Source organism: Lepisma saccharinum, chromosome 14 (assembly GCF_977018435.1).
Source record: "Lepisma saccharinum chromosome 14, izLepSacc3.1, whole genome shotgun sequence".
In the NCBI taxonomy this organism is placed as follows: Eukaryota; Metazoa; Arthropoda; class Insecta; order Zygentoma; family Lepismatidae; genus Lepisma; species Lepisma saccharinum.
The window spans coordinates 26,649,100-26,662,215 of NC_139242.1; the positions used below are offsets into that span (position 1 = coordinate 26,649,100).

At 38.6% G+C, this 13,116-nt stretch overlaps 1 protein-coding gene across 1 annotated transcript in view; it reads right to left on the reverse strand.

Annotated features, from left to right (window-relative positions):
- The window catches only part of LOC145998742 (neuronal acetylcholine receptor subunit alpha-10-like), a 424,671-nt gene that overhangs the window by 15,161 nt on the left and 396,394 nt on the right, over positions 1–13,116 (reverse strand). The window contains exon 8 of the mRNA XM_083135289.1: positions 9,990–10,169. Within this exon, the coding sequence (XP_082991415.1) occupies positions 9,990–10,169 (180 nt within the window). The remainder of the gene's footprint in view (positions 1–9,989; positions 10,170–13,116) is intronic.

Consider the following 13,116-nt stretch of genomic DNA (forward strand, 5'->3'; position numbering starts at 1 on the left):
ATAAAAAACACAAATGTATGCAGAAAAACATGAACTATAATATTTCTAAATTTTGTATATTTTTGTTATTTATTGTCGATTTTTTCTTGGTTTATCACGACGATGAGTGATGATATGATGAAATTAATAAAGGGACCCTCACAAAGAACATACATGCCTAGATTGGGATTCGAACCTGGGAACCCCGGCTTTGAAACGTGCTGTGATACGTCCACCAGGGAGGTCGACGAGAACTATAATGTATTTAATTAGGAAATAATATTTGTGTAGTTCCACAAGTTTACAATATGATGCAATGTGCAGAAAAGCCTTCACCCCAACATTGTGGTTTCTTCAAAGAAAGCCAATCATATTTGAAGTGAACACGTACAATGGGATGTCAACGTGAGAGATGATATGATTTTCATGAAATATCTTTAAAATTTATTTCGTAATCACTGGCTTTTTCCATAAAGGAGAATTCCCACCGAAGTGACAGGCGACTGTCGTTTGAGAACGAGTCAATCAGCAGCAACGTTTCACACCGTAGCGGCATGACAGGACGCACATATCTGCATTGGATTGGTGAAATCCTCAAGCGACACGTGTCGCTTGTCGTTCCGGTGTGAATTCTCGCTAATAAAGGCAAAAATAATTACGCTTTCTAAATCTAGTTTGCATTTGTTTCAGAAAGATGCTTTTCAGATTACACCGATTTTGACGTCATTTTTGGTTCACAACCCTGGTGAATTCCGGAAAGCGCAGACAGAGGTTTCATTTATACGACGCACGTTTTTAGAAGCGATATAAGGCGGAGCTACTGAGAGCGTGTCCTTGACGACCAGCCAATTGCAGGTGTGCAACGTTGTACAGTTAGGAAACTGCGGCGCGCAAATTAAACGCCGTGTTCTGTATTTTTTCTTGCGCGCAAGAAGTTTTCATGAAACTCGCCACTTTAAGGTTCATCATAAGATGGGGCACAACATTTTGAACCTGACTGTCCAAGTCCCATGAATTTCCGTCGCCTACAGCCGGAGTTATCGTTTCTTGAAGAAACACGAGAAACAGCACGTCTCAACACACACGCACAACACAACCCATTCATTTTGCTTCAGTCTGTTCTTTTCGTTGCCACCGTGTTGACCCCGCTGAGTTGTTATGTCTTGGTAAAGCTATGGGTGTCAAATTAGGTTGAATATGCACAATGGCCTTTCATTGTCTTGTGTGTTCACAAACATTGCGAGTCTGGGTCAGTTTTGAGTTCAGTGTTTTAGTAACAAGAGCGGTGTAAGATTATACTCGCACGCTACGAAGAACAGTTGTGAGAGGATTCAATACAGCCCTTATTGATTGATTGATTTGATTTATTTTACTTCGCTTTTCTGCCACTTTTGGCTAATCGCGAAGATGAGGATGGGTGATGATATGATGGAATTGACGAAGGGACACTTACAAACACCTATTCTCGGGCCGGGATTCGAACCCGAGAACCCTGGCGTCGTAGCGCGCTGTGCAATACAGCCCTTACGTTCGAAAATTGTGCAATAGTGTGTGTTCCGTGAGTGTTATTAAATAATGTCGCGAAGAACACCATGGTGCATTGGTTAGCATATCGCGCTACGACGCCAGGGGTCTCGGGTTCGAGTCCCGGCCTGGACATGGATGTTTATGAATGTCATTCATCAATTTCATTATATCACTCATTCTCATCTTCGCAATTAGCCCAAAGTGACAGAAAAGCAAAGTAAAACAAATCAAACCTAGTACCAGTAGTACAGGCACCAACAGTAAAATATTACGTTCACAAACAGACATTTTAGTTTTAAAGTGTATTCTAACTTCACGGAATTGGCGTCGGAAGAAATGCGTGCTGAATCAATGTTTTCTCATAGTCGAGAACTTACGGCTAAAGCGTGTGATGTATGTGTGCATACTGTGTTGCGTATTATAAAACAGGGTAAAGTATCTACCACAGAAATAGGTGAACCCTTATTCAAATCTCCTGGGAAACATGCCAGAAAATAGACACGAGAGCGATGATGATGACCTTGCAGTTCCTCTATAATAAATACCTTCAAACTTCTTTCAGGTACTAGTTTTTCTTATATGCTGCAGTGATATGATATAATACTGTGTAGAATTCTTCACTATATATTTCATTGTTCTCAAATATCACGTGCATGCATTATGTATAAAATGTTGAATATTGGGCACAACGAATTCTCTGTGTTCCCCTTCCGCTAGCAGTTGGTTTGGCAGCATCGCAAGAGCGCTGGCAGCGTATTGGCTGAACTCATGTTCCTTCTAAAAGCGTACGCCGTATAGTCTGACAGAAATTTTAACACACATAACAAATTATTAGATTGATTACGTTGCTTTGCTGCCACTTTTGCGGCGTGGTTAGTACAGCGCACTACGACGCGAGGTGTCTCGGGTTCGAATCCCGGTCTGGGCATGGGTGTTCTTTGAGAATGTCCCTTCATCAATTTCATCACTCATCCTCATCGTCGCGATTCGTCAAAAGTGGAAGGAAATTTTATTTGAGTTTTCGTGTTTTTGCGTCGCTTTTCTATGAAATTGATGAAGGGGGGGGGGGACAAAGAACGCCCGAGACCCTTGCGTGGTAGCGCACTGTGCTAACCACTTCGCCAGGGAGGTTGGCGACAAAAATTGAGAGAGACTATCTCTTCGTCACTGTTGCTAACCGGAAACGAACCCGAGAAATTTGAAATTAACCGTTTTCCATATGCTGGCCCATTTACATATCAGATTGAATTCAGTTTCCGAATACTGGGAAGCAGTCATAATAATTGTCCTTTACAGATTTTGTGCAAAACTCCATTTGCAATCTTCAGACTGAAAGAGTTGCCCATTTGTGTTCTCTTCACGGCTGCTTCTTCTGCTTCCAAAGACACGTTTGCACAAAATATGGATACCTAATGGAACAGTCGTCGGAGAAAGCACTGGAGAGGTTCCTAACTTTGATCAATACACTGCGATTTATCTTTCACAAGATTTGTTTCCAAAGGACTTACACGAAACTCCTAGGAAGTTGTACTTGATGCGTATTTGACGAGCATTGAAAGTCCTGATGGAAATTTCCTAAAATATCATGTTCACATGCTTTTTCCTTTGTGTTCCTCGAGTTTATATCGCAGGAAACGTTTAGAGAATGAGCCAGAAAGGGGAACACACAGAACGTTCACGTTTAAACGGTTTCGCTTTGAATGCTGTTTCCCTTTGTACCTTGCCAGTGGCGTCATATTCATAAATGAAGATCATTTCATGTGTCGGAACTGAGCTCTTATGCACAGCATTGCTGACAAAGTGTCAAATGCAACCAGAGCGTTACAGAGGGCAATGAAAACTGTTCTCAAATAACGATTCAGACTGGTTTCAGATATGATGCAGCCATAATATTAAAATATTCGCATGTGTGGATCGAGTATTTGTACGAACACAGTTTATGACGTAGGCGGTGCAGTTTGGATTGAATTATAAGAATGGGAATCTTAAGTGTAAAGAAAAATCGAAGCTTTCTGGAGCATAGACTGATTGAATTGGTTTATTTTACTGCGCTTTTTCTGTCATTTTTGGGAAATCGCGAAGATTAGGATGAATGGTGATATGATGAAATTGATGAAGGAAGGGCCATCACAGCCTAGGATTCGAACCCTGGACTCCTAGTGTCATAGCGCTCTGTGCTAACTACTCCGCCACGGATGAAACATGAATTTTTACAGTACGTTTGCATGTGCAATTTCCCCTCTTTTAAAAGTAGCATGTTTTAATTATGTTACTAATCATTAAATGAATACCTCAATACCATCCCGAAGTATGATAATTAATATTTCCCCCTCAAAGTAATGAAACACTTTCCCTCTCTGAAACTCGCATAGAAATGATGGCGGCCGTTTGCTTCGGCCAAGCGCCGAACGAACAATCCCGAAGGCGCACCGAGCATAACCGAGCCTCCCATATGACGTCACGCGCTCGTGCATGATCGGCAATTTTCGGATGGGCTACCTTATATATTAAGTTACCTTGACATGCCAAAAATTAGTGTCAAGTTAGTCTGTTCCAAAGAACAGAGCAAGATGGTAGAGCAGTAATTGGATATTCATTGTACAGTGGGATCCATGAGTATTACCGTGCAAATTGTCCATGACTATTTTCATTAATTTTTCTCTTGCGCCCTATATGTTTTTATGCGATGGATTTTTATGTATGCTGGTACAGAAGTTATCAACAGCTTGTTTTGAGTTTTCTTTTAATTCGTGAAGCTCTTATTGGGTCAAATAAAGTGCACGAACATGGTGATGGACAATTTGCACGGTAATACTAGTGGATCCCACTGTACATGGTCGTTTTACCCTCTATTGCTAGAATAGTATGAAAGCTGAGTTGGGCGAACAGTTAAATGGATAGAGTGACAGAGAGGGGAAGAGAGAGGGAGGGAGAGAGGAGAGGAAAGGGAGAGATGAACAGAGAGAGGAAGAAGCTAAAGAAACAGAAATGAAGAAAAGAAGGTTGGACTTGAAAAAACGTACGTATTTTGAGAAGCGAGAGAGAACCGCCCCCCCCCCACACAGATAGAGAATAGGGTAAAGCAGAGAGAGAGAGAGAGAGAGAGAGAGAGAGAGAGAGAGAGAGAGAGAGAGAGAGAGAGAGAGAGAGAGAGGAGAGAGAGAGAGACCGGAAACACAGAGAGTAGCGGTAGAAACAAAAGAAGAAGAAAACACGATTGAGTTGATGTTTTAAGTCCACTTTAGGCACAGACAGGCTAATCAGGACTGGAACTACAGTTTAAAGTGTGATCCGAACAACTGTGCACCTCCAACGAGCAACGAACGCAGGAAACAAAATACGAAAGAGAAACGAAAAGAACAGGGCGTGAAAATAACACCTATTCATTCATTGCCATCCTAAAATTGCTTGTTTCGGAGACACTTAGAAACAAATATTTTTCTCTTTTACTTGCTGTGGTGACAAAGGGGCTTTGCACTTAAATATCAACTCTCTCTTTCACTTAGTTCACCCTATCAACTGCATTCTTGCAGGCCAGGACCAAGCCAGTACAATCCTCTGTGGGATTTGTGTTCTGTGTCCGGTCCATGCGTGTTGTGATTGTTCCTTCATTCATTTCACCTTATCACCATTATCCTCATCGTCACGATTGCCAAAGTGACAGAACATCGTCATAAAGTGCTTAGCATGTTATCTGCAAATAACGTAAATCTACAGCTATGGTTTCGTTAGTCAATTCATCCATTTTATAGGTTTTTCCTACAGATGGAAGCACCATCTAGAGAACTGTCCATCATGACCGTCTAAATTATCAAGTAACTGCGTTAAATATTTAAAGCTTGATTAAGAGAGGAAGAAAAGGGACTCAATAATTGAAGGATTTTACAATGCCGGCGTATCAGAGAAAGTGTGACATCTCTGTTAGGAAATTAGGTGATTGATATTTCCTGCAGTTTATAATGAGAGCCATTACGGATCATGGAGGAACTTCGTTTTCCACGTAAAATAGGCTAAAAATAGAAGTTACCTACTTAAAATTTCATACACTTTGTTTCCGTAAATTAACCCTATAATCCAGTACCAAAACGTATGGTGTAAAAAGGGTAACCTTTTGAGAAGGCACCAAACAGTACATCAACCTCACTTCCACGTAATAAATTTCGGTAACTGCTTCGTTGGTGGGCAACGAGGCTCTGGCGACTGGACTCATATTTGGTATAATCCTCTGTCGAGCTTGTGTTGTGTTTGTCGTCCATGTGTGTTTGTCATTGTCCTAGTTCATCTTATCACCTTCATCGTCGCGATTAGCCAAAAGTAGCAGAATTTCCACGTTAAATAAATAAATCAAACCCAGTACCCAAACGTAAAAGTGTGATATGTCCAAAGCTTTAATGCTCTTTTAAATTTACACACTAATGTAAATTCCAGCAGACACTACTTTTCTGACTTTGGGGTAATTTATAATGATTGGTTGCAGGCACGTATCTAGAAATATGTTTCGGGGTGGGGGGCGATCCAAGAGTCTCAAAATAATAATAATAATAATTTTTAAGCAAAAATAATGATTATATTAAATTAATTAAATAGTAGGGGCCTCCCAGTAGTAGCGTTGTCGCCTTGTAATCAAGGGGTGCCGGGTTCGATACCCGTTGGAGGCACATAGTGGTTCGGATCGCACTTTAAACTGTAGATCCAATCCTGATTAGCCTTTCTGTGCATAAAGTGGACTTAAAACACAATTCAATCAATCAATTAAAATATTCAAATTTATTAAAATCATATTTTTATTACATGGATAGGTAAAAGGATGGTATAAGAATAATTATATAACAGCACGTATTCATTATCTAGCTTACGTGTACTTCATGTCGGCAAAATTTGTACAAAAAACTGCTCTGGCAAGGAAATTAATGTCAAATAGATAAGGAATTGAATATTTATTAAATATAAAAAAGGTTGTTAGATTCGTTCATGAAAAGTAAAGTTGCTGGTGATATTTTATGAATGCTACGTTATAAGTAGTAATAAATCTTGCATAAGTCTACTTTGCCATGACATTCAAAGTAGTATGATTACAATATAATCCTTGCCTTCCAATAAGTTTTGCGGAAATAAATAAAAATCGATTAAAGGACAAGTATATTTTCATTATTTAATTTTAGTTATTTTATTATTTCATTATTTTCATTATTTAATTTTTGTAATTAGTAAGTCTTTTTGTGGGGGTTCCGGACCCCCCGCCAAATACGTCCTTGGTTGGTTGTAAGAGGGGCGATTTAATAAGGACGGTTTATTATTTTAAGTCCACTTTACAATCAGATAACCTAATCGGGACTGGACCTACAGTTTAAAGTGGAATCCGAATCATTATGTAATGTACCTCCACGTAGAACACCCGATAAGTGCAGTTTTGCAGTCCAGTGAGGCTAGTGCCTCTTTACAACCTCAGCTTTTAATTAATTAGGGTGTAAAGCTTTTATCCTCGGAAACAGTATAGGTTCAGTTGCTGATGAGGTGTTGATGGCATTATGAGTTTTAGAAATTGGTGAAGAAGTTTTTAAGACATATTTTACGTTAGGGTCCTGTCCTCAATTATGTTATATTTTGATTTGATTTTTTGTTATTTGGCGTCGCTTTTTCCACTTTTGGCTTGATTGATTGATTGATTTGCTTTATTTTGCTTCGCTTTTTGTGCTACTTTTGGCTAATTTGCGAAGATGGGGATGAGTGATGATACAATGAAATTGATGAATGGACACTCACAAACATCCATGCCCAGGTCGGTATTCGAACCCCCTGACGCCTGACGTTGTAGCGTGATGTTCTAACCACTCCGCCACGGTAGCCGGCTCCACTTTTGGCTAATCGTGACGACGATTGATTGATTGATTGATTTTGGTTTAATTTACTTCGCTTTTCTGCTGATTTGGGTAATCGCGAAGATGAGGATGAGTTGTGTTGTGATGAAGGTACATTCACAAGGAACACATCCATGCCCAGGCCGGGATTCGAACCAGCTGTGCTAACCACTTCACAACGGAGGTCGGCAATTGTGTTTTAGTTAAGAGGCTTATTCCCGTATTGTGTGACTGCATAAACAGCTTATGTGCTGACGTATCCTTAATTAAAAATCAATCAATTAAAACCCGGGACTTCTTGATTTCAAAGCGACAGCGTTAGCAGTATACTATCTGGAAGGCATAACCTTGGGTTATACAAATGACGATCATCAATGACTTTCCACATTTGAAGAAACATAACAAGTTCAACAAATTAACTGAACTGAAAGAGAACGGCTTCAGGTTTCGGAGGGTTCGTTAAATTTGTTATAGTCTTTTGGTGTATGAGCTTTTTTTCTTTTGAGACAGTTGAAAGTTCTCGGGTAGCAAGCATTATATTTCAACGAAAAACCAACAAAGTCTTAACTAACATCGAACAGGATACCTTTCATGCATTCTTCTCTGCATTATCCACCCAGGAAGGTACAAAAAGGGGAAGAGTTATAACATGGTATTCTTTTTCTTGCCTTTGTTAACTTTTCTTCCCAAAAGAAAATTACTCGCGAAGACAAACTCTGAAGAACTGATAAGGCTGGGCTCATTTTTCACAAGCACTGAATTTAATTCAAATAGGAGAGCGAATTGCATTCAAGGCATGGCCTCCTTTCAGTCTATCGGTTCCATTGTTCTCCTATTTTTCATGGACCAGAACCCTGCACAACAGTAGACAAACTAAAAAGAGATGGATTGGAAGAAATATGTCCTCCAAAAATACTGGAATGCACTAGATATAAGGTCTATAGTGTCCTTGATAACTGAGTATTTCATGTTGCTGTTTTAAGTCCACTTTATGCACAAGCAGGGTGGATAAAAATAATGATTTTTATTTTAAAAAATCACTTTTGATGATTTTTCTAAAACTTAAATCGGATTTTTTTATTTTAATCGTTTCTTTTTATATAAAGAGAAAACACGCTTAAAATTGCTTGTATGGTTTTGGGCATCACACATATAGATATATATTTTATTATAGAAAGGATTTTTCTAGTAAACGGCCCTGTAAAATATTTGAACAGTTTGATTAAAGCAAATAAAAACATATATGTAACGTATACATTTTTCTGTTTCTGGTACTGTAACTATTATGGAAATGTTTGTTGAGTGTGTAAATAAAACTATCATAATTTCAGTAACTTTTTTTTTCAGTGAAAATACAAAATCCTGGATATACTCTATAATTATAACTTAAAATATTTTTATAGTCTTTGTGGCTAAATTTTGTCAATTTTGTTAATGATAGTTTGCAAAATATCAGCTGACATGTTTATTTACAGTTTAAAGATAATTACAATTTTTACGGTTTAACATGATTAGTATTTTGTATATTTTCTACACAAATTGTTTGTTATTTGTGCCCATAAAATTAATGAACTTTAAATCAAGAGAAATGTAAGTGTGTTTACAGTTTTCATGTTACATTTCCTTTCGTATGAGCTTCACCCCATCAGTTCATATATTTTGTTTCCTTTCTTTTTCTTTCTTAGAGCCTAATAAACACCATTAAATGATTACAACATAAATGCACTTTCAAGAAAAGTGATTCTGATATGTTCAAAATCCTTATGTACATTATTCTATAAATTATTTATTTATAGTGATGTAAATATGTAAAAGTTAATAATAACAAAACAGAATAACTATGCTTTTCGGTAGATAACTGTATGAAATGCACAAAGATAATGATGGGCTGTGGCGCTTTTTCAAGACACCCAAATGTCAACCTTACTTCCACGTAGTACACCCTGGACTGCATTTTGCAGACTAGCGAGGCTCTGGCGTCTGGACCCATGGCCAGTACAATCCTCTGTGAGACTTTTGTTTGTGCCGTCCACATGTGTTTGTGTTTTCCCTTCATCTTTCATTTTCACAACTTTCATCATCATCTTCGCGATTAGCCAAAATGGGCAGAAAAGTGAAATGAAATACACTAATTCACTCACTCCGGTGAAGCGAGTTGAAAATTCTACCAAGAATGTAATAATAATAATTGATTGATTGATTTGGTGTATTTTACTTCGCTTTTCCGCCACTTTTGGCTAATCGCAAACATGAGGATGAGTGATGATATGATGAAATTGATGAACGTACACTCACAAACAATCATGCCCAAACAGGGATTCGAACCTGGGACCCACCAACGTCGTAGCGCGGTGTGCTAACCATTCTGCCATGGAGGACGGCTAATAATAATAATAATAATAATAATTTGGAAAGTGGTTTACTTTTATTTGATTATAATAGTTATTATTGCACAATAATAATCATAACCATAATAATAATTTTAATTATTTCTACTATTCAAGTTTTATTAATGGCCTGCCCCAGTTCGCCCATGCCAGACATAGTTCTAGCACCAGGTGATAACATGTTCGAGGCCTCTAAGATCGTAAGCTTTTCGTAAGTAAGTAATGAAGCTGTACTCACCAATCAACGGCAGCTGCTCTGATGTCGGAGGCATGCTCTCCCCGATGACCATCAGGAACACCGTCATGGACAGAAGCGTAGTGATTCCCAGCGTCACCTTCTCCCCTGAGTCCGAGGGCATGTAGAAGCTCATGAGAGCGATCCCAGTGATTAGGACGCACGGGAGAATCAAATTAAACACTGAAAGACAACACAAGGAACTGTCCTAGTTTACTAAACATTTCAGTGTCAAGGCCACAGCATCAACAGGATTGTCTACGTTTCAGAAGACCCGAATCGGTAATACCATTAATAAATATACACCTGAAGAAGTTAGCAGAGGATCTTCTGAAATTATCAGCAATCTGGTTGACTTTGTGCTCATCGTGACATAAATTCACACAAATAGGGAACATGAAATTAACATTATCAATAGAACTGTCTCATAAATATTAATAATAATATTAATAATAATAACAACAACAATAATATAAATGTTTATAATTAATAAGTTAATATAAGTAATTTAAGGGACTATTCATAATAATTAGAATTAAATATGTAGATTAATTAATACAATAGTGTTATTATTACATGAATAAGTAAAAGGACGATATAAGAATAGATATAACAGAACGTATTCGTTATGTAGCTTACTTGTAGCTAAGATCGCTAAACAATTCTACTGACAAGGAAATTCATGTAAACAATTGAATATCTATTAAATAACAATAAAGGATGTTAGATCCACTTGAAGAAAAGTAAAGTTCCTAATTATCATAAGCAACAATGTGATATCTTTTTAGGTACTGTCGATTCAATCTACATGGTCCCAATCCTTGCCTTCGTGTAAATTCAGTAGAAATAAATAACACTCGATTATACAACAAATGCTAAACACGCATATTTTAATTATTTTATTTTAGTGCATGGTAAGTCTTTCGGCAGGGTTTGGACCCCTTGTAAATACACCCTTGGGCCCCATGTGGGCGCGGGAAATATAACCAGATATTTTCCGATGAATTCAAGTCTCAAGATGTCTGCAAATAGTGCAAATTTCTTGCTAACAAGTTACACACAATTAATGATACTTAATTGTGATTAAATAAATAAGATGAATACTTGCATGAGTTTTATATGGTTTTGGTGGTACAAAACATAAGTGTTCATACATTTATATTATTACAAGAAATAAAAATATGGAATAATTGCAAAAGAGCGTATGTTCATTGGCTTAGGCGATTCCACAAAAATCCCTTGACCTTAGCATCCAAAGAAGGCACATTGTGGAAACAGTTGCTCCCATGTTAACAAATTTTAAGTGTTGTAAAGTTACTGTCGATAACGTAAATTCCGTTTCAAAAATGTAAAGCTGTTACAGCTACTTACTATTAATAATAGTTACAGTTAGAATCCATTAAAAAAGCAACGCATTTATAAGTAACTACAAGGTGTTCGCAAAGTTCTACCCATTTGCTCACAGAGTTTGGACAAAGCGACGACCTTCACTTCTCCCGACATAGTCTGCTCAGTCATTTCTCGGCCGTATTTCAGGCATGTCCTGCCTTGTTTACGTTAGTTGCGTGGTTGCTAGGTCCTTCCGAAATGAATCGGAAAATTGAAGTTGCAGCCGAGTGTGCTTGCGTTGGGTGATTCGATTTCTGAATGCAAAGAGTGTTCATCCCAGTGAAATTTATCGTCAGATTTCAGCTGCATGTATGTGGGCATATTGAATGAATCATCTATCAGGCGGTGGTGCCGAATGTTCAACGAAGAATGGACAAATGTTCATTACGAAGCGGTCTGGACGTCCATCTGTCATTACAGAGAACTTGAAGAAGAGAATTGATTAGTTCCTAAAGAACGAGAGACGCTTCACACTTGACGATCTTAAGTAGCACTTCCCTAATGCTTCTCGCATTGTCACCAATCATCTCTGCGATTTGTCTGAGGTGGGTTCCTCGCATGCTGACTGCAGAACACAAACAGAACCGAATGGCCGCTGTGCTCACGTTCTTGCAACGTTACTCGAAGGAAGGGGCCATACTGTCACGGGTTCTGAGACTTGGGTTTCACATTTCACATCTTCCCTCTTCTGAAGTAATTTTTGGGTGGACGAAGATTTCACAGTGACAAGGAACTCCAGTTCAGTGGACTGGCGGCAGACTACTACGACGAAAATATGCATAACCCCGTCGTGCGGTATGACGAACGCCTCAATCGTGGTGATGATTATGTAAAAAAATGACCCAAATTTATTCTGTAACAGGTCAGTAAAATAAAAACTAACTCTAAACACAACTTTTTTTCTAAAAAGAAACGGGCAGGGCTTTCAGAACGGCCCTCGTAGTTATCCAAGCACTGCCGGCATTTCCGCTCATGTCCCGAAATGAAACTAAGTGAACAGACCCGAAGCAAAAGTTTTCGAGTTATCTCTCGTTCGATTCCCATTAAATCAGTTCACCAATGCTAGTCTGTGCTGTGCAGAACCGCACGTGTCCATCATTCTGGCTAGGGACCGTAAGTTACAGTGCAAACGGAAAACCATACAAATGTAAAATCTACCCCTACCGTAGAAATGAGTTTCCTCGCTCTATTTCCCAAGAGCACAGAAAATTAATTACGGAGCAAACGGAAGCGAGAAAACAGTTAAAGTCAAGCGTCTTTCCACCCATTGTTGAAGTATCTCTTGTCAGGTCAAGCACTCGGAGCGATGACAGACGAGAGCGCAATCTAAGAAACGGCTGTTGTCAGTTGATGGAGAATCGATGCCTGCGTCTTTCTCCATCTGGTGCCTTTTCCGTCCAACTAGAAAGACGAAGTAACATTCGGCATTCTTATTCACCCGCACGCACGGACACAATATCGGAGCATTACATCGGCCCATTTTATGAGTTTCGAACATACTGTGATATTATGATGAGTATGAGGGTGCAGAAGGGCAAATGGGATCATAGAAGGTGAGTACAACTGCCCAGTTGTTTCACGAAATTGACGAGAACTGTTTTTTGACCAATTTTAAAAATGTGAAAATTAATAATTGCGTTTAAAACCTTTCAGCCTCCGCCGTATTAAAATTGCATTACGATTGGACAAACTGTTTTCTTGTAGAATTTCAATGAGATAGAATTGAATAAGATATATTTTG